The sequence below is a fragment of the Staurois parvus genome, unplaced genomic scaffold (genome assembly GCF_062004578.1).
Source record: "Staurois parvus isolate SC_StPar_1 unplaced genomic scaffold, SC_StPar_1.0 ptg000468l, whole genome shotgun sequence".
Lineage (NCBI taxonomy): Eukaryota > Metazoa > Chordata > Amphibia > Anura > Ranidae > Staurois > Staurois parvus.
Genome location: NW_028318264.1, coordinates 335194 through 358365, shown reverse-complemented (window position 1 = coordinate 358365; position 23172 = coordinate 335194). Strand labels below are relative to the sequence as shown.

General features: G+C 42.6%; 1 protein-coding gene across 2 annotated transcripts in view; it reads right to left on the bottom strand.

Annotated features, from left to right (window-relative positions):
• The window catches only part of NQO2 (N-ribosyldihydronicotinamide:quinone dehydrogenase 2), a 43640-nt gene that overhangs the window by 13834 nt on the left and 6634 nt on the right, over window positions 1-23172 (bottom strand). For both annotated transcript variants that reach the window (XM_089689041.1, XM_089689040.1), the window contains exons 2-4: window positions 19187-19351; window positions 7507-7637; window positions 2554-2667 (exon numbers count right to left, since the gene is read on the bottom strand). In XM_089689041.1, coding sequence (XP_089545167.1) covers window positions 2554-2667; window positions 7507-7637; window positions 19187-19351 — 410 coding nt within the window. The remainder of the gene's footprint in view (window positions 1-2553; window positions 2668-7506; window positions 7638-19186; window positions 19352-23172) is intronic.

Below are 23172 nucleotides of genomic sequence, written 5' to 3'. Positions count from 1 at the left end.
GGTAAGATCTAACAAAAACTCTGCGGAAGTAAGAGCGGGTACCTGTCAAATTCAGGTACCCGCTCCCCACCTCCCCAAAGGTCAGCAGTCATCTGTACTGTCCGCAGTCTCTGGTCATCCCTGTGCTGTCCGCAGTCTCTGGTCATCCCTGTGCTGTCCGCAGTCTCTGGTCATCCCTGTGCTGTCCGCAGTCTCTGGTCATCTCCTGTACTGTCCGCAGTCTCTGGTCATCCCTGTGCTGTCTGCAGTCTCTGGTCATCCCTGTGCTGTCCGCAGTCTCTGGTCATCCCTGTGCTGTCTGCAGTCTCTGGTCATCCCTGTGCTGTCCGCAGTCTCTGGTCATCCCTGTGCTGTCCGCAGTCTCTGGTCATCTCCTGTACTGTCCGCAGTCTCTGGTCATCCCTGTACTGTCCGCAGTCTCTGGTCATCCCTGTGCTGTCCGCAGTCTCTGGTCATCCCTGTGCTGTCCGCAGTCTCTGGTCATCTCCTGTACTGTGTCTGCAGTCTCTGGTCATCTCCTGTACTGTGTCTGCAGTCTCTGGTCATCCCTGTACTATGTCCGCAGTCTCTGGTCATCTCCTGTACTGTCCGCAGTCTCTGGTCATCCCTGTGCTGTCCGCAGTCTCTGGTCATCCCTGTGCTGTCCGCAGTCTCTGGTCATCCCTGTGCTGTCTGCAGTCTCTGGTCATCTCCTGTACTGTCTGCAGTCCATTAGTTCAGAAATTTTTTTTTCCTGTTTTCTGCCTCTAAAACCTAGGTGCGTCTTATGGTCATGTGCGTCTTATGGGGCGAAAAATACGGTATATGTAAAGCGCTGTGTAAATTGATGGCGCTATATAAGTACCTGAAATAAATAAAGTAAATAAATATCCATTTACACCCGCCACTCCATAGAGGAGAATAGAGTTTCCGATCCGGCCTGCCTGAAAACCGGTCAGGTGAACCCATTTGGAACGTTCATGTGAAAGGGGCCTTTTTTGTCAGAGAAAGGGATCTCAAAATCAATTCTGAAGCATTATACTGCCATAACAATCACAAATTGACATGTCTGGGTTAGAACAGGTGTAAATTGTTCTTGCTGTAAATCAGTGTTGTCCCAGAGACATCTGTTTTCTACTTTTGCAAAACATTAAAAAATAGAATCTGAAAGAGAATCTTGCCAGTGGGGTCACAGACAGTAATAAAACTGACAGATTTCTAACACTAATTTAGAAAGTGTTTTAGATGAAGTTCTGTTTTAAACTAGACCTGTAGAAGTTTTAAAATATTATTGCAAGGAAATGTGAATCTCTGACTTCAAGTACTGAAGCATGTCGGCAACATTTAAAGACTAGTATAATTGGGAAATTATTTCTTATGTACAGCAAAATGTTTGAATAACACCTTAAAACAGAATAGGGATTATTTACCTAAACCAACGGGTGCAAAATCTGGTGCAGCTCTACATATAAACCAATCAGCTTCCAGGTTATATTGCCAAAGCAAAGAAGTGTCCCCTGCTAGCAATACATTCTGTTTTGCAGTATCCTGCATCACCCCAATTCCTCTCCCAAATTTCTGATAGATATTTTTTTATTATGTACTGTATGTAGTTGTACTTAAAGTGTTACTAAACCCAGGACCCTGGATGCGCTATATCTGATCTCTCACAGTACACAGAACATGGAAATGCAATCATTTTAGTAAACATAAACTGCTAAATACCTTTTCTCATCAGCAGTATATAGCTGTCTTGTGGCTTTTATCAGTGTCCAGCAGAGCACATGTTAAAGCTTGTAGGGGGATATTTCATTCTGCACTAGGAGGATGCAGAACCCCTGACCTCTGTCTGGACAGTACTGATTGGCCCTGTGCTGATCACATGTACTCTCCCAAGAAAAAAAAAACTCTCTAGCAATACACACCAAACTGAGCATGTGCAGAGTGACCCCACACATTATGTCTTATCAGGAGATAAGAAGGGGATACTGAAAGAAGGGAAGGATCAGAGAAGGCAGAATCAAAAAGCTTCTTTACACAATGCAGAGGATTAACCCCTTAGGCTCCACAGTGAGTATACCAAGCAGGGGCGGACTGACCATTTGGAAACCCGGGCATTGCCCGAGGGCCTGGGGTCAGGGGGCCCCATGAGATGCCCCTGATACCTTTTTCATAGGCTTTTTTGAGTTTGGGCAAGGACACGGGGGCCCCATGATCCCCTATTGCCCGGGGGCCCCATGAGTTGTCAGTCCGCCCTTGATACCAAGCATGCTTTACTGCATATATAGACTGATTTTACTGTTGTGGGCTTAGCAACACTTTAATTGAACAAGCTGAAGTTAAAAGCTGTTTGGCTTCCATGCACAGCTTGTCCAGATTCTGAGTGCATCAGTTTTAGTAAATCTACCAATGTATTAGTGAACAGAGCAAATAACAATGACCTATGGGAATATATGTAATTCCAGAGACTGACTTATTTTCAGGGCATTAGCTGTGTATAACATGTTTTTCAAACCAACAACTGGTTGTGTTCTTCTGTGTGTCCATACATGGTACCATTCAGTACATATTTACCTTCAAGAGTCCAGTGTCATAGCAGCCTGGGAAATCAAAGGCAAAGCCTTGTACAAAGACTCGATCTATCCAGCCCTTCATGATAGCAGGAAAGCTGAACCAGTACAAAGGAAACTAGAAACAAACACATGAGCAAAACTTTACTAATATAGTATGTTGTTTTAAATATACAGTATATATACTGTATATATATATAGCTAAAAAAATTAAAGGAACACTTTTGAAAACACATAAGATCTCAATGAGGAAAAATATCATGCTGGATATCTATACTGGACTGGGTAATGTGTTAGGAACGTAAGGATGAACCATTGTTTGATGGAAATGAAAATTATCAACCTACAGAGGACTGAATTCAACCCCGGAAATCAAAGTGAAAAAATGATGCAGCAGGCTAGTCCATTTTGCTGAAATTTCATGTCAGCAACTCAAAATGGTACTCAGTAGTTTGTATGACCCCCACGTGCTTGTATGCATGCCTGACAACATCAGGGCATGCTCCTAATTAGATGATGGATGGTGTCCTGGGGTATTTCCTCTAAGATCTGGACCAGGGCATCACTGAGCTCCTGGACAGGCTGAGGTGCAATTTGGCAGCATCGGATAGAACAAAACATGATATCCCAGAGGTGTTCTATTGGATTGAGGTCAGGAGAGTATGGGGGCCATTCAGTGGTATCAATTCATTCATCCTCCAGGAACTGCCTGCATACTCTCACCACATGAGGCTGGGCATTGTCGTGCACCAGGAGGAACCTAGGACCCACTGCACTAGCGTAGTGTCTGACAATGGGTCCAAAGATTTCATCCCGATACCTAATGGCAGTTAGGGTGCCAATGTCTAGTCTGTAGAGGTCTGTGCGTCCCTCCATGGATATTCCTCCCCAGACCATCACCAACCCACCACTAAAACGGTCATGCTGAACGATGTTACAGGCAGCATAATGTTCTCCAAGGCTTCTCCAGACCCTTTCACGTCCGTCACATGTGCTCAGGGGGAACCTGCTCTCATCTGTGAAAAGTACAGGGCGCTAGTGGCGGACCAGCCAATTCTGGTGTTCAATGGCAAATACCAGTCGAGCTCTATGGTGCCAGGAAGTGAGCACAGGGCCCACTAGAGGACATAGGGCCCTCAGGTCACCCACATGAAGTCTGTTTCTGATTGTTTGGTCAGAGACATTCACACTAGTGGCCTGCTGGAGGTAATTTTGTAGGGTTCTTGCAGTGCTCATCCTGTTCCTCCTTGCACAAAGGAGCAGATACTGGACCTGCTGATGGGTTAAGGACCTTCTACGGCCCTCTCCAGCTCTCCTAGAGTAACTGCCTTTCTCCTGGAATCTCCTCCATGCTCTTGAATTGGACTGCCTGTGCAACCTCTGTAGGATCCAGGTATTCGCTCATGCTACCAGTAGTGACACTGACCTTAGCCAAACGTAAAACTAGTGAAAAAGCAGTAAGAAAAGCTGAGTAAGGAAAAAAATGTCAGTGGCCTCAACCTCTAAAACCACTCCTGTTTTGGGGGTCGTCTCATTGTTGCCCATCTAGTGCACTTGTTGTTAATTTCATTAACACTAAAGCAGCTGAAATTGATTAACAACCCCCTCTGCTACTTACCTGACCAGATCGATATCCCTGTAGTTTCATTGACTTGATGCTATACTCTGATTAAAAAGTATTCCTTTTATTTTTTGAGCAGTGTGTATATATATATATATATATACAGTTGTGTTCAAAATAATAGCAGTGTGTTGAAAAAAGTGAATAAAGCTCAAAATCTTTCTAATAGCTTTTATTTTCATACACACAAATGCATTGGGAACACGACACATTCTATTCCAAATCAAAACATGAAGAAAAATATATCAAATTTGTGTTGTTCCTCTAAAAAAATTAAAGAAAAGTGAATATTAGACTGTTCAAAGAAATAGCAGTGTTTGTATTCTTCTTTACAAACTCAAACATTCACTATATAAACTGAAAAATGTTTGAAGATTTTGCTTTCCTTTGAATCACTTAATGAATATTTGGTTGTAGTCGCACTGTTTCTGAGAACTGCTGTACATCTGTGTTGCATGGAGTCAACCAACTTCTGGCCCCTGTGAACAGGTATTCCAGCCCAGGATGATTGGACTACATTCCACAGTTCTTCTCTATTTCTCGGTTTTGCCTCAGAAACGGCATTTTTGATGTCACTCCACAAGTTTTCTATTGGATTAAGATCCGGGGATTGGGCTGGCCACTCCATAACGTCAATCTTGTTGGTCTGGAACCAAGATGTTGCACGTTTACTGGTGTGTTTGGGGTCGTTGTCTTGTTGGAACACCCATTTCAAGGGCATTTTCTCTTCAGCATAAGGCAGCATGACCTCTTCAAGTATTCTGATGTATTCAAACTGATCCATGATCCCTGGTATGCGATAAATAGGCCCAACACCGTAGTATGAGAAACATCCCCATATCTTGATGCTTGCACCACCATGCTTCACTGTCTTCACAGTGTACTGTGGCCTGAATTCAGTGTTTGGGGGTCGTCTGACAAACTGTCTCCGGCCACTAGACCCAAAAAGAACAATCTTACTTTCATCAGTCCTCAAAATGTTGCGTCATTTCTCTTTAGGCCAGTCAATGTGCTCTTTGGCAAATTGTAACCTCTTCAGCACGTCTTTTTTTCAACAGTGGGACTTTGCGGGGCTTCTTGCAGATAGCTTGGCTTCACATAGGCGTCTTCTAATTGTAATAGTACTCACAGGTAACTTTACACCTTCTTTGATCTTCCTGGAGCTGATTGTTGGCTGAGCCTTGCCATTTTGGCTATTCTTCTATCCATTCGAATGGTAGTTTTTCGTTTTCTTCCACGTCTTTCAGGTTTTGGTCGCCATTTTAAAGCATTTGCGATCATTTTAGCTGAGCAGCCTATCATTTTCTGTACTTCTTTATATGTTTTACCCTCTCAAATCAACTTTTTAATCAAGGTACGCTGTTCTTCTGAACAATGTCAGGAACGACCCATTTTCCTCAGAATTTCAGAGAGAAATGCACTGTAACCAGCATGTACAACATTTGCTGCCTTCCTTCCTTAAATAAGGGCAATAATTGCCACCTGTTTTTAAAGAATGAATGACCTCACTAATAGAGCTCCACACTGCTATTATTTTGAACATGCCCCTTTCAATTAGTGATTCAATTACACAGAATCAGCAGCTCTATTACTCTATTACTCTATTACTCTACTACACCTGCTAGTAAATAATTTGCCATGTAGAAATATAATTTCTACCAAAAACAGTGATTGATCAGGTTAGTGATGTCTGACTGCTATTATTTTGAACACAACTGTATATATACACCCTCTTGACGCCTGCTGAGTTTTTGGGTCCCTCTAAGCACTGCACAGCCAGGCAACATGCACTTTCCACACTTTCATCCAAAGTCCATTGTTTTTTTGTTGGTTTTTAGGGGGTAACAACTTGGATGGGGTCTACCGGTATTTGAGATGCCCAATGGAACTGAATAATTTGAAGGACAAATTTCTTAGGGAAAATGGAAAGAATCCAGAAAACAGCACAAAATGGATCCTAGGCTCTCTACTCCTTCAGGAATGGCACTTCCTTTCAGACAGGTTAGCACACAGTCTTTGTATGGAGCACTTGGTCACCTTAAGTAAACATCCTCAGACTCTAGATGGAAATCTCCTCACCCACCTAGCTATTTTGACAGTATCCCAGGGCAAGGGATTCCGAGACACACAAAGAAAGTAGTCCCAGGGACAGCTAGTTTTGCATTGCACCTGACCACCTTCTCCCTTCTTTGGCCCAGGGAGTGTAGAAGTACTCACTCTGTCCTGTTTCTGTAGCTTTAAAGATTGAAGCTTCTTTCAGGCCTTACGCTAGGCTGGCTCCTTCCCTGCTGACAGGCTGTCTTTCCTTGGTAGACTGTGGGACAGTGGAGATCCTTCTGTCCAGCTTCAGCCTGTAAGCAGACCCCCCTCCTCTGGGGCCCCCTCCCAGGCTCCAGACCAGCAGTACGTTTTCATGTCATCTTCCACTTGAATCCCCTGCTGACCAGGCTCTCTCATATTTCAGGGCTGACCTAGCCACCATGCCAGGCCTCCTACCTTGGGATTGGCCAATTTCCCCTAAGTATGCACATCAGTCCCTCACCCCCACCCACTGCTTCCAGAAACTTCTAGAGAAGTTTCTAGAGTAGGGGGAGATATCAGAGAACTGACCAGCAGAGCCCTTCAGCCTTGACCTGAAACAACCTTGCTGACTTACTCCCAGGTTTACTCACACCCAGGGTTCTAGCAAGCCTCTAGCTAAACAGAAAAAAAAACCTATGTGCACTGTAGGGCGTTACACATATATGTACACACAGACAAATATCCTTATAAGTCCATAGAATATAACTGGGGCATAAACGTTTTAAATTATTGAAGATATTTTGATCAATATTTTGATAATAATGTTTTTTAGAAAATGTATATATTTTGGCATACTCACAGAAAAGTATTTAAAGTTAAATGCTGGTAGGTATTACAACACCATTTTGTCCAGTTTCATATTAATTAAAAAAATTTATTTGCATGGCCAAGCTATGCTACCTAAATGCAGTACAAAAAAAATATTTCACAGGCTGACTGTTTATTTCTGCAAGGGGTGCTTGGATCACAATCAGGGGAATTACTACAATAATAAAAGGCTTGGGGTGCCCTGGGACAAAGCCGCAAGTGGTAAATAGGAGGTGTAGCTTAACAGTTTTGCTATGCCACTAATGGTCCAAAGATTTTTGGCCCCTGGTAATTAGAAGAGTAGCTTTTACACCACATGAAAACTGTACATCTGCCTTCACCAATAGGATTCATAAGAAAGTCTATACCGTGCTTGAGTTGTACACACAGTATATGCGTATATTAACTTATAAATTGAACGAAAATTATTTTGTAAATTGCAGGTACCTGAAAGATGATCAAGTCAGCCTTATGAACCTTTCTCTGCTCCTCAAGAATATCCTCACATAAACAGCCTTTCTTGAATGCTTCCTTCGTCTCTATTCCATAGCTGAAGTGTTGAGGATTGCAGAGGTCTCCTAGAAAACCAGGAATTAAATAACAATTAAATTTAAGCCACGTGTGACTAGCTTAGCCATACCACCTACCTTATTATTCTTGAAAGAAACCCTGAAAGGGGATCATTGCCCCCGAGATAGAAAAAAAAGGGGAAATCCTACATTATACAGATGTAATCAGAACAAGAGCTCAGGGGACTGATTTTTTTTGTGACAATTTACTAAGATGGGGATTATTCTTACTCTAGGGGGATTTCCACCCCAAAAGTGTCTACAAGACAGGAAGTAAAAAGAAATTTCCACAGCAAGACAAAAATCAGCAAAACAAAAGAAAAACTTGATAGAGCTTTTAACCTTCCCTGACTCCATTCAAAATGGGAAAAAAAAGTTGACTATATCTACAATATAATTTAAACCTGTCACATTCAAACTGAATAGAAGGAGAAAAATGCATGTACCTCCAATGTAAACCACATGCCAAATTGCTCAGATTAAAACCTAGTACACACTATAAGAAAATCGGACGACCAATCGCCTGATTTTCCACCAAAGTGCATATCATGATGTAGTCGTAAAGGCATTGACTTGTAAGAAACTTCTTGGCCAACAAAAGGCAAACATAGGCACACATAGCTACATGCTAGCGTAATAGAAGAAATGTAGGGTTGTTCTTTGCTTCTGATCATGCACATTTTTTTCTCTTTGATTATTTCCATACAACTACTGTATACATTAATTGAAAATCAGAGATTCTGTTTACACACGTTAAACATTTTCCAGCTTGCAACCTCAATTTTCATCCTACAAAAAGTTAGAATCGGCTGACGAAAGCACTGTACTGACGATCTGATAATCTGAAAATCTTGACTGCACCTGGAAAGGTTAAGAATGACTACTCCACGTCATCCCACTCCATATCTCACAAGCCTTCCTATTTAAAGTGAAAAATCCATTCAAGTATGTATTGACAAAAGTTTCTTCTATTGCTCTCATCCGCCTCCAAATCTCAATATTCCCTTTTTTTGCTGCTACATTTGTTCCCTAAAGTCGTACTCTATGTAGGAGCATAGCCACCCTACTCGCTCCTGACATGGACTCTGAAGTATGGACTATAAAATTTGTAGTGTGCATAGAGCAGTACACATGACTGCAACTAATGTTCACTGCTTGTTCCGAACAAATGGAAGTGAGTAGAAAAGAAGAGGGTTGGGAGCTCATGGAGGACGTTACAAGGAGGCAGAAAAACACAGTAAGAAAAATTAAAAATCGATTACAGGGCAATTAAGTAGTGGATGCGTATGGATTATGTTTTGGGAAAAACAATACTTCTGTTGTTACCAAATAGGAGCCTTGGGGGTTGGAAGAGGAAGGATCAAGCTTGACATTTTCAGGAAAGGGTATAATTTGAATGTAAATTATTCTGCTTATTTCTTTGGATCTATTGATCCATACTTTTATCTCGTTAGCAACACGTTGTTTTTGTGACAAATTAAAGTGGTAGTAAACTCTCATATATTATTTTTACCTACAGGTAAGCTTATAATAAAACTTACCTGTAGGTAAAATGAATATCTCCTAAACGTGACCATTTAGGAGATATTCTAGCAAGCAGCAACCAGTGACATCACTGGCGCATCCATTCTGAAGGAACGGCATACCCGTGTCGTTCCTTCAGACCTGTGTGCCGCAGCAGAGACTCCAGTATGCGGGACTGACATCATCACAGCTTGGCCAATCAAGTGGCCGCAGCCCGCAAACCTGGAGGGAAGTCTGGGTGAAGATGGAAGCCTCTACAGCAGTGACAGCGTGCCGTTGGAGGGCTTTGTTTAAGGTAAGTCCTTCATCATGTGGGGAAAACTTTTTTTTTATTTTTTCAGAGTTTACTACCACTTTAAAGGATATATTAAACTTAAAAAATAAATAAATAAATGCACATCTTTTTGCAGGGAAAAAATAGCATTTTAGGGTTGCACCGATACCGAGACCGGTATTGGTGCTGATAGCTAGCATTTGCTTGTACTCATGTAAACAATCCGATACCTAAAACCGATACCTTTGTGGTGCGATTTGAACCCATACAAAATTAATGCAAATGCAAAGAATAGAACTCTGTGAATGAATGACTGCCGCACTTTTTTCAAATACTGACAGCGGTTGTCACAGAGAGGGGGGATTGGGGAGAGGCTGCAGGAGCAGGAACGTGTTGCATGTTCCACCCTAAAAACAGGTGGAACATATAACATCCAGCTTACCTCTGTCACCTCACTCACAATGATGGATTGGGGTCCCACCATGCAGAGAGTGTGGACCTCAGTACTCTGTCTATTTTACTCTTCTGTATGGGACACAGACCTCTGGCGAGGGAGCGACCTCTTGCTACCAGAGTATGCCTCACCTAGCACAGGTACCACGCTTCACAACAAGCTGCTTGTACTCGTCACTAGTCTCTAGTTACTCGGATAACTGCTTGCTTCTACTCATACTAACTTTTGCAGAAACTGACTTCATACCCAAATGTGCTTTTACTGACCGAAGCTTCAAGTGTCCCTGTACATTGTGCTGGTTACTTTCATACCCCCTTGTAGAACAACTTCAGAACAGGCAGGACAACGTTTCAAAGGCTTGCTGAGAGAAATTCAGTATCACGATCTAAATAGGAAAATAGTATTTTCCTAACTAACTTTAATTGTGGCTGCTGCATAGGTAAAGTCCAATAGTGGCAAGTCCAGGATGGCAGTAGTCCATGATGACGGTGTTCCGATGAGTCGGTGTCTTCAGAACAGACTGCAAGTCCCAGCAGCCTTTCCTACCTGGTAGATGTATGATTGTTCCCCAAGCAAACTTCAGCAGGAACCCCTAGATTTGATCACCTATCCTATATTTATATTTCCACAGGACTGGTGGGCTGTACCCAGTCAAAAGCCCGCAAACTCAGCCTGAGGAAGGTGGTACAAACATTAACCCCTTCCCTCTGGCTAGAGCAGACAAAACTAGCTATGTACAGTAGGCAACTTTCCTACAATCTGCCCACCTGTCCACCTCAGTCAGTCAAAGGAAGCCTTATATTAATTCATAGAAAAACAAAGCTTCATGTGAACTCAATTTTGTTTTGTGAACTAGATGGGAAGTCTTTGTACGGCTGCTGGAACACTGTCCTGTACACTGTGTGTAGCTGATTCCAAACACAGTTTATACCAGCCTTTTTCAGCCAGGGTACCCAGGCACCCTGGGGTGCCCTCAGGCTCCTTCAGGGGTGCCTTGGCAGAAGGCCTAATAATTGCCCCAAAATTGTATACAAGCCAGTGGATGGACCAAGCCTGCTTGTAAGTTGCATTGTTCACCAGGGCTTTTTTTCTGCTGGAATGTCCCGGAATGCCAGCCCGGCACCTCTGCCAGGGAACAGAACTCTTTTTTTTTACATTGTGTTTAATACTGCAGCCAGCATGCGGAGTGAGCTGCTGGCGCATAAGCCGACACAGCTGCTATAGTTCTGGCTGCAGCTTTAAGAGAATGGAAGGCGGAGTGATATCTGCTGTACTCTGCCTCTCCCTGTAGCCGACCAGATGTTCCTTTCCTGGTGCAGGTGCCAGCTGCGAGGAACAGCTGCCATGCGATGTCCTATCTTGCTGAGACTCCTGACTGCTCACTTTCTGGTTGAGACTAAGTACATTGCTTTGGTTAGTGTTTAATTGTCAGTGTTGCTGCTTGATGGATATAGGGGCTGGTTGGCTGTTACTGCTGCTGCCTGGATATTGGGCTATATCTTACTGGATATCGGGATGTCTCTTGCTGGATATTTGGGCTGTATCTTGCTGGATATTGGGGCTGTGTCTTGCTGGATATTGGGGCTGTCTCTTGCTGGATATTGGGGCTGTCTCTTGCTGAATATCGGGATGTCTCTTGCTGGATATCGGAATGTCTCTTGCTGGATATTGGGGCTGTGTCTTGCTGGATATTGGGGATATCTCTTGCTGAATATCGGGATGTCTCTTGCTGAATATCGGGATGTCTCTTGCTGGATATCGGGATGTCTCTTGCTGGATATTGGGGCTGTGTCTTGCTGGATATTGGTGATGTCTCTTGGTGAATATCGGGATGTCTCTTGCTGGATATTGGGGATGTCTCTTGCTGGATATGGTGCTAGATATGGGGCCGTCCCTTGCTGGATATTGGGTATGTCTCTTGCTTTATATTGGGGCTGTCTCTTGCTGGATATTGGGGATGTCTCTTGCTGGATAATGGGGCTGTCCCTTGCTGGATATTGCAGATGTCTATTGCTAGATATTGGGATGTCTCATGCTGGATATTGGGGCTGTCTCTTGCTGGATATTGGGGCTGTCTCTTGCTGGATATTGGGAATGTCTCTTGCTGGATATTGGGGAAGTCTCTTTATGGATATCGGGATGTCTCTTACTGGATATTTGGGTTGTATCTTGCTGAATATTGGGGATGTGTCTTGCTGGATATTGGGATATCTCTTGCTGGATATTGGGACTGTGTCTTGCTGGATATTGGGGCTGTCTCTTGCTGAATATCGGGATGTCTCTTGCTGGATATTGGAATGTCTCTTGCTGGATATTGGGGCTGTGTCTTGCTGGATATCGGGATATCTCTTGCTAAATATCGGGATGTCTCTTGCTGGACATTGGGGATGTCTCTTGCTGGATATGGGGCTGTCCCTTGCTGGATTTTGGGGCTGTGTCTTGCTGGATATTGGGGCTATCTTTTGCTGGATATCGGGATGTCTCTTGCTGAATATTGGGGCTGTCTCTTGCTGGATATTGGGGCTGTCTCTTGCTGGATATCAGGATGTCTCTTGCTGGATATTAGGGCTGTGTCTTGCTGGATATTGGGGATGTCTCTTGCTGGATATTGGGGCTGTCTCTTGCTGGATATTGGGGCTGTCTCTTGCTGGATATTGGGAATGTCTCTTGCTGGATATTGGGGAAGTCTCTTTATGGATATCGGGATGTCTCTTACTGGATATTTGGGCTGTATCTTGCTGAATATTGGGGATGTGTCTTGCTGGATATTGGGATATCTCTTGCTGGATATTGGGACTGTGTCTTGCTGGATATTGGGACTGTGTCTTGCTGGATATTGGGGCTGTCTCTTGCTGAATATCGGGATGTCTCTTGCTGGATATTGGGATGTCTCTTGCTGGATATTGGGGCTGTGTCTTGCTGGATATCGGGATATCTCTTGCTGAATATTGGGATGTCTCTTGCTGGACATTGGGGATGTCTCTTGCTGGATATGGGGCTGTCCCTTGCTGGATTTTGGGGCTGTGTCTTGCTGGATATTGGGGCTATCTTTTGCTGGATATCGGGATGTCTCTTGCTGAATATTGGGGCTGTCTCTTGCTGGATATTGGGGCTGTCTCTTGCTGGATATCAGGATGTCTCTTGCTGGATATTAGGGCTGTGTCTTGCTGGATATTGGGGATGTCTCTTGCTGGATATTGGGGCTGTCTCTTGCTGGATATTGGGGCTGTCTCTTGCTGGATATTGGGAATGTCTCTTGCTGGATATTGGGGAAGTCTCTTTATGGATATCGGGATGTCTCTTACTGGATATTTGGGCTGTATCTTGCTGAATATTGGGGATGTGTCTTGCTGGATATTGGGATATCTCTTGCTGGATATTGGGACTGTGTCTTGCTGGATATTGGGACTGTGTCTTGCTGGATATTGGGGCTGTCTCTTGCTGAATATCGGGATGTCTCTTGCTGGATATTGGGATGTCTCTTGCTGGATATTGGGGCTGTGTCTTGCTGGATATCGGGATATCTCTTGCTGAATATCGGGATGTCTCTTGCTGGACATTGGGGATGTCTCTTGCTGGATATGGGGCTGTCCCTTGCTGGAATTTGGGGCTGTGTCTTGCTGGATATTGGGGCTATCTTTTGCTGGATATCGGGATGTCTCTTGCTGAATATTGGGGCTGTCTCTTGCTGGATATTGGGCTGTCTCTTGCTGGATATCAGGATGTCTCTTGCTGGATATTAGGGCTGTGTCTTGCTGGATATTGGGGATGTCTCTTGCTGGATATTGGGGCTGTCTCTTGCTGAATATCAGTATGTCTCTTGCTGGATATCGGGATGTCTCTTGCTGGATATTGGTGATGTCTCTTGGTGAATATCGGGATGTCTCTTGCTGGATATTGGGGATGTCTCTTGCTGGATATGGTGCTGGATATGGGGCCGTCCCTTGCTGGATATTGGGGATGTCTCTTGCTTTATATTGGGGCTGTCTCTTGCTGGATATTGCGGATGTCTCTTGCTGGATATTGGGATGTCTCTTGCTGGATATGGGACTGTCTTTTTCTGGATATTGGGACTGTCTCTTGCTGGATATTGGGGAAGTCTCTTTATGGATATCGGGATGTCTCTTTATGGATATCGGGATGTCTCTTTATGGATATCGGGATGTCTCTTGCTGGATATTTGGGCTGTATTTTGCTGGATAGTGGAGATGTCTCTTGCTGGATATCGGGATATCTCTTGCTGGATATTGGAGCTGTCTCTTGCTGGATTTTTGGCTCTTTTGTTTGATATGGGGGATATCTCTTGCTTGATATTGGGAATGTCTCTTGCTGGATATTGGGGATGCCTCTTTATAGATATCGGGATGTCTCTTTATGGATATCGGGATGTCTCTTGCTGTATATTTGGGCTGTAACTTGCTGGATATTGGGGATGTCTCTTGCTGGATATCGTGATATCTTTTGCTGGATATTGGGGCTGTCTCTTGCTGGATTTTGGGGCTCTCTCTTATTTGATATGAAGGGCTGTCTCTTGCTGGATATGGGGGCTGTCTCCTTCTGGATATGGGGGATGTCTCTTGCTGGATATTGGGAATGTCTCTTGCTGGATAATGGGGATGTCTCTTTATAGATATCGGGATGTCTCTTGCTGGATATTTGGGCTGTATCTTGCTGGATATTGGAGATGTCTTTTGCTGGATCACTGTTCAACAAATTTTTATTTTTTGCCAGTTTTGGAAACAAAAGGATCCATTTCTTAATGAATTTCACATTCTGAGTTCAAATATAACAATGAAATTTTTCAATTAGCTCTAGTTTTTCTGTAAACGGAAAGTTTTCTACTATAAGCGTAATGACTACATAATGCACAATAATTATATAGATAGATGTCTTTCCACAAATATAAAGCAAGTGATATTGACTACATAACAAAGCCTAAATGGCATAATATATTGCATAGGATTACCAAGAAAAATTATAGCCATAAGCTAAGTTGAATCATTTTAATACTTAGGATTCTCACTAGTTTTGTCTTCAGTTTGTGTCGGTTTTGCTTCTCTTGGCTTTTCTCTTGTATTCGAGGAAAGGGCTATCTCTTACAACTGTCCAGCAATAGTCAGCAAGCATTGATGGGCTCCATTTACCTTGATATCTTCTTTCCATAGCTGCAATGTCTTGATGGAAGTGCTCTCCGTGTTCATCACTCACTGCTCCACAGTTTGGTGGGAAAAAATCCAGATGCAAATGTAGAAAATGAATTTTTAGAGACATGTTGCAACCCAGATTTCTGTAAGTCTGGATGAGTTTTTCTACCACTTTATTGTAGTCTGGTGTTTTATTGTTTCCAAGAAAATTTGATGTCACTGATACAAATGCTGTCCAGGCAGCCTTTTCCTTTCCACGCAACAGAGAAAGAAACTCATCATCATGAATAAGTTTACGAATCTGTGGCCCAACAAAGACTCCTTCATTTATTTTTGCAGCACTAAGTGCTGGAAATTTGCTAATCAGGTACTTGAAACCTGCTTTATTCTTGTCCATTGCCTTAACAAAGTTTTTCATTAATCCCAACTTGATGTGTAATGGAGGTAATAAGATCTTATTGCTGTCTACAAGTACTGGATAGTTAACATTTTTTTCTCCAGGCTGCAATGACTGGCGTAATGGCCAGTCTCTTTTGGCATAGTGCATTTCTCTCGCACGACTGTCCCACTCACAGAGGAAGCAGCAGTACTTAGTATATCCACCTTGAAGTCCAAGTAGGATAGCAATCACCTTCAGGTCACCAAAAATCGACCATTGATGTTCATCATAGTTGATGCACCTTAAAAGCTCTTTCAAGTTTTCATACGTTTCTTTCATTGAAACTGCGTAAGCAACTGGAACTGACGGCAGCTGATTGCCATTATGGAGCAAAACAGCTTTAAGACTCGCCTTTGAAGCATCAATGAACAGCCTCCACTCATCGGGATCATAGCATACGCCGATGGCTGAGATTAAACCATGAACATTGTTACATACAGCAATATCACCTTCCTGGACGAAGAATGGGATCAGATCTTTCTGACGATGACGGTAGAAAAACGTACGAACATCACTTGCTAGGAGATTCCACTGTTGTAGTCTTGACCCCAAAAGCTCTGCCTTGTTCTTCGGAAGATCCAGGTCTCTGATAAGATCGCTCAATTCCACTTGTGTAATGAGGTGTGGTTCAGTGGGTGTGGATGGAAGAAAGTCTGGGTCATGTGAGGTTGACGGTTGATGACTACACGCTTCAGGTTCTTCCTCACTTGACTCAACCACGAAGGATTCTGGTGCTTTAGGAATTGGTAGCCCCTCTCCATGAGGAACTGGATGTATTGCCGATGGAATATTTGGATAGTGCACAGATAACTTTTTCTTCTTATTTAGCCCTTTTGTTGGAGGCACCATACAAAAGTAACAATTACTAACATGATCTGTTGGCTCTCTCCAAATCATTGGCACAGCGAAAGGCATAGATGCCTTTTTTCCATTCAACCATTGCTCCAGTGCTGTCCCACAAGAATTGCAGCATATATGTGGTGCCCAGCTCTTGTCCTGGTCTCCTATCTTGCAGCCAAAATACAAGTTGTAGGCTTTCTTAATCATTCCTGTTATCCTCCTTTTTTGTGAGATAAAAGTTATTTCACCGCAGATATAGCAGAAATTATCTGCTTTATTCACACAAGTTCGAGGCATTACTGAGTAGCCTATATAAGCATAAAACGAAATGTAAAGACGCTGTCGAACTACAATCAGCTACAGATACTGCAGCTTTTATGCAGTGAAGTGATGCAATTAAAGGCTAATATTGCATCATCTCAGTATACATGCAATTTTCTATTGGTCACCAGTATCAATTGCGCAATATGCAGCTGAAGTTGCATCATAATTTTGAATGGCTTACGTCATTAGATGGGTGAATATATTATGGAAACTAGAGCCAATCAACATTTTTTAGGGTCATTTTCGTTTTCAGCACCCCAAAATTATGTAAGATTAGCTAATTTTATGCCCAAAACGTTTTACCTGTTGAACAGTGATATCGGGATATCTCTTGCTGGATATTGGGGCTGTCTCTTGCTGGATATTGGGGCTCTCTCTTGTTTGATATGGGGGCTGTCTCTTGCTGGACATGGGGGATGTGTCTTGCTAGATATGGGCTGGAAGTGCCTCTGAGCTTATTTTATTAAGTGCTAGATATTTCTACTGTTTTGTACATTTTACTACATTGTTTTTTATAAACAAATTCTATACAAATTACTTGTATAGCTCCCCAAATTATACTTGGTTCCCTATTTTCTAAAGGGGCCAATGCTAGGAGGTGTGTAGGGGTAGAGACAAGAGGCAGTTCTAGGGGTGGGCAGGGGGTTGGAAAAGGTGTGGCCTAGGGGAGGGGGAGTGAGTTCCATTACCTTTTCTCTGAGAAAAAAAAGCCCTGTTGTGCAACATTACAACCTTCCAGCCTCTTGTGTCCTAACAACCAATGATGTCCTCATTTGATAAGGAGGATGTCAGCCCTTGTACAGCATCCTTGTTTACCCCTTTCCATCAACACTGGGGTCACATTAGATGAGTGAGGGATAAAAACTGAGCGAGAAGCGAAACACTGGAGTATGAGTCAGTACCAGTTTGCAAAGGTGTGTTTGCTTTGGAAGAATAAATCATCTCTAATGTTGGGTATCCTACGTGTGTGGATGTTGCTACGTATGTAAAACTATTAGTTTAGTTTTTTACATTTCTGAATGGGGTGCCTTGAATTTTAAAGGGTGCCTTAACTGAAAAAAAAGGTTGAGAAAGAGTGGTTTATACAGTGCTGACAGCTGCAGCATGTACTAATAACCCTTTCGCTGCTTTTAAACCCAGCTGGCAATACCATTTTTGCAATTTTTCCATTGCTTTTTTTTTTTTTGGGGGGGGCTTTGGTAAGATATCAGAGGTCTAAACAGACCCCTTATGTCTCTTTTTTGAGACAGAGAAAAATACAGAAGATAGTCCCTTTCTCTGCAGCCCAAGCTGCACATTACATGAATGAATAAGTCTGTATAGAGACTCCTTTTCATTCATAAACTGATGCATGGTAAGCACAAGTTTACTATGTTCAGTTATCAATGGATATAGGAGTGATCAGTGGTGATCACTGCCTATGTCCATTGAAGGAAAGGGAGGGGGCTGGTAAACACATGTTCACCAAGCCCCCTCTCCCTCCCCCTGCTCTCCATCCTGATGACAGCTTACTCAGAGCAGCAGCTGCAGGTGGGAGAAGAGGGAATGCAGCAAGGGGATCAGTAAGTCAGGGTCTTTGCAGGAGGGGGTCAGAGCGGTGGTGGGGGGGGCATGTCTTGCTGCATTCAAAGCCCCTTCAGCTCCTGAAGCAAGTTGGCCGGAGAGGCAGAGGAAGGAAGCTGGCAGCTGCAGGCGATCGGGTTTGTGGGTTGGGGGGGCACAGATTGTAGGGATGGGGTGATGGAAATCACTGCTGGGGGAGTGAATTTAGAAAGTAGAGTAAGGGAGACATTTAATAAAAGAGAAGCGGGAGAAGGAGAGACAGGAAAGTGGCAGTATCGGCGGTGAGGTGGGGGGGGTGTTAGGTGAATAGCTCTGATCAGCGAATTATCATCTGCTGTTCTTCAGAGCTATTTTCTTGTTCAGCAGGTTCTGCTGAGCAGTTCTGCTATAAGCTCATGGTCAGTGGAGTGACCATGAGCTTACAGCAGAAGGAAGAATCAGGTCTGTACGGCCTGCGGACCCAGCCAGCTGGAAGCAGTGCTGTAGGCCCGCACGGCATATGAACCGGGTAGTGAAAGGGCTAAAGGAAATAGTTTGCTTGGTCCTAACTAACTATTTAAAGTGATAGCAAAGCTGGAGTTAAGCTTTAAAGCAGAACTGTAGACAAAACATTTTTTTCATTATGGATAGATTAGGGAAGAGTTATAACCCCTGTCAGTTATTTTTTTTGGCCATCTTTGTCCCATTGGGAGATTTCCCTTCACTTCCTGTCCCAAAGGTCAAAACAGGAAGTGAGAGGTGATCCCTGCAAATTAAGGAAATCCCTTGGGCCCCCCCAGGTGACCAGAATTAGTGTCCCCAATTGAGATTTCCCCTATATTATATTTTTGGGGACAACCCAAAATTTGGAATTTTCTTTTACTTTTAATGGGGACACAGACAGCAATAAAATCCTGACAGGTGTTCTAATCCCTCTCTACTCTGTCCAAAACTAAAAAAGGAAGGTTTTTGCCCTGATTTATACCTGAAATATATTGACTGAGCCATCATGTTTACCTGTGATGTCATTTCTGGTTGCAGTTGCATTAAATGTCATAGTGTACAAATCAGAGACTGTAACACTGCATCCCTGCTTGCTCAGGACATCCACTGCAATATTCTTAAGAGATCCATTCATTGATTTTGGCTCCTGGTGAGCATACACAATAAGAATGTTTCTGCCTATTAAAACAAAAACATGAATTATTTAATGGCAGTTTACAAATAGAAAACAAAGCAACATCTACTCAGTTTGCTTAAAGAGTTTTTATATTTATAGAAATATAAGCCTTAGATCAGAGTTAGGCTACCCACAGAAATTGGACAGGGCTCATCAGGCAGTAATGATGGTTTTTGCCTACAAAATGCACAAACCACAGACAGGCAATATAAAGCCAATATGATGAACAATTGCAGCACCAAATTTGTAAAACAACATTATACAAAATGTAATCATTATTAAATGTAATAATAGATCACCAACCTCTGATGATGTCAGATTGGATGAAACGCGTTGAAAAGTGTTGAGCACACTGACGCCACACGCTTCAGTCTTGGAAGGCAACAGCATTCAAGCAAGTGATTGAACTGGCTTTTATATTATTATTATTATGATGTTATAGTGCAGGCAAGAATAAAATATGTTAAAACCACTGCACTATGAGAGCCTTCCTTTTGTGCCTTATGGATTATGTGAGGCCATGTGGCATATACTGAGTACTAGGAATTTATATCTTGATGGCTGCAGTATCGGTGTCACCAAGGTCCAGATACAGTATATGAAGTGCAGCAGGTCTGGGGAACTGTGAGTGGCAACCGCCTGTCCCTGGTAAAGCAGTACAGGCATGGTTTACTTCTATTTGCAAGGTATAGAATCTAATAAGCATACCATTTACCTCCAGATGGTACTTCACTGCTGGTATTCACAGTCTCAGGCATGTGAACGTTGTAGTTCATATTCACTTTCACATCTTGTAGAAGATAGGCAATACCTTAGGAACTATTTTGAGCATACAGTATGGTTTTCTGCATTGTTATGATACATAATTAAGTACTGAGTTTTATTGCACTTTAGCAGTTTATGATTATCTATATACACCTGATTGAATTAAATGGTGTTTAAATGATTTATCAGTTGTTGCACTAAATGCATGGAATTTATGGTTATTTATAACATTTGCACATATAAATGTGTTTTTTGCATTGCAATTGTTCATTATATATGTTTTCATATAATTTCCCTTCCTAGCAGCTGGGTGGCACCCACTAGTGCAGATATTGTGAATTATATGAATATAAAACCAATGTGTCCTCTTACAGAAAATGCTCCCAACTGAGATGAAAAAAAAACAAGCATGCACACAAAGGGCACACCTTCACTTACACAATCTATGAAAAAAGAATGCACAAAAAATGATTATTTTTTTCCTACAAGTGCTTTTTTTTATTACTTTTATACAGTTTTTTTTGTTTTGTTTTGTTTTTTTTTTAATTAACAACTGCAATTGTTTGTAGTTTGGTTGAGAGGTTTAGTTTAGTATAACACCTAGGGGTGTATTTATAAAATGAATATTACAGAGCTATGCATTCATATATTTTTCATTCATAAATACTTTTTTACTTTGTGGCCTTGGTCCAGGGCACTCCCCAGACTGCAGCTACATGCATTGGGCTGTCATTCTAGGCCACAAGTGAAGTGTGTGGAGCAGCTTCACAGTCATTGAGGGTGAAGGAGAAGACACAGACACTGTGACAGGCTGCATTTGCAAAAGGACACTGAGATTGGCTGTAGTTTAGCTTGGGGAGGAATGGTGACACCCCCTTGACTGAGGACTGCTGGGAGGAGCAAAGACATGGAGAAGGCAGTCCCCGGGGATACTGTACTGGACTCAGTGTTGTAGATCTGTGTGGGATTACAAAGCCCAGAAGCTGTGCACCAGAGAGAGGAAACAAAGGGGAGCAGAAGCCAAGGGCTTGAGGCAGTCTCACTGGGAAAGTGAGAGGTGGCCATTAGAATTAAATAACTATGAGACAGCACCCATCCACCATAAAACAAAATACAAAACCCAATTAAGTCATTTCACAATCCTTCCCCTGAAGTACCAACAAAAATTATATAAAACAGACTTAAAATAAAATAACCCCAAAATCCAAAAAAAGACCAACACCAAACAGAAATATACAAAATAAGTCCACAGTCTTGGAAAGTAGATACACACTGATTCAGATGATCGATGATGAATCCCAAATACTCTTCATATACCTCAAAAAGAAAAAAATCTAGACATAGTGTATTATCTTAGGTCTCAAAAAGGTGCTACACGTGCAACATGCAAACACTACAGTGCCACGGCAATCGTGAGGGATTCAAATAAGCACAGTTTACACCACTGCAAACATTATAGTAAAAGTGCATAATTACCCTAAAATAAATGAAACCAGCATATAATCCATAGTTAAGAATGGAGTTTCCTCAAAATGATATCATCTTCTCCAGACACTTCCCATAGACCTCACAAACAGACCAGGGATCAGCGTATGAATCAAATAACATACAAATTTTATTATAGCAACTTACATTAAAAACCGATAAAATCAGCTTCCAGGTCATGAAGCTGTATACACAGCCGTAATACTCAGCGATGGCTCCAAAACAATGGTCATTCAGCTCTAGAGGGGTGCCAGGTGGTAACTGGAAGTCCCAGGGATATGGACAACCATGTGTTCTAGAATCCAAAATGGCCACTACGGCACTTCCGGGAACGTCAAAGCGTCACTACATCACATGCCACGGATGCGTTTCGTCACATCCGGACTTTGTCAACAGGGATCCCTGTTGTCAAAAGTCCGGATGTGGCGAAACGCGTCCGGGGCAGGTGACGTAGTGACGCATTGACGTTCCCGGAAGTGCCGTGGTGGCCATTTCGGATTCTGGAACACATGGTTGTCCATATCCCTGGGCAATAGGGGATCATGGGGCCCCTGTGTCCTTGCCCAAACTCAAAAAAGCCTATGAAAAAGGTACCAGGGGCATCTCATGGGGCCCCCTACTGACCCCGAGACCTCGGGCAGTGCCCGAGTTTTCAAATGGTCAGTCCACCCCTGGTCCTGAGTCGCCACCAGCATCACAGAATCCATATGTCAGAAAAGAGGGAGGAAGCTTATTTAAAATCTACAAAGTTGTGAGAGGCCTCTGAAGGACATTGTAACCTTACCGCAGGAAACAATTTGAATACTTACACCCTGTACTGTGGGATCTGTTTAACCCCTTGGTGCCAACTGTACACATATATGCGGTCTCAAGGAAGTGGGTCTTTATCTGTGAGGCCGCATTTATGCATGTATATGCAAGTATGCGTGTATACACATGTATGCATGTGCTTGTGGTGCACAGAGACATTGACTGGGACCAGAACTCCTTGTTCCCGATCACCTGATCTCTGTGCTATGCTCTGATTGACTATATCAGTGATTAGTCACTGTGCAACCTTCACCTGTATTTTCTTTCTCCTCTGAACGGAGAGAAAGATAAATTGTATTTTTCTCTCTTTGCAGGGGAGAAAGATATAAACAAACACGTGTGTAAAAAGAAAAAAATAATGAAAAAAATAGCTAGATCAAGGTTTGATCTAGGTCAGGGTTAATATTCGAGTCCAGGTAAGGTTCAATGGTCAAGATAAGGGTCAAAGGTCAGGGTCAGTATATTTTGGGTAGGATTTTTTTTTTTTTGTAAAGCATTTTTTAAAATATCAATGTCATTTAGAGGTTTATTTACTAAAGCTGGAGAGTCCAAAATCAGACTCCCTTCTGCATAGAAACCAATCAGCTTCTAACCTCAGCTTGTTCAATGAAGCTTTGGCAATGAAACCTGGAAGCTGATTGGTTTCTATGCAGAAGGGAGTCTGATTTTGGACTCTCCAGCGTTAGTAAATAAACCCCTTAGTGTCAATATGTTTTAGGTAGGATAAGCCTGCTACAGGTACATATAACAAATAACATAAACA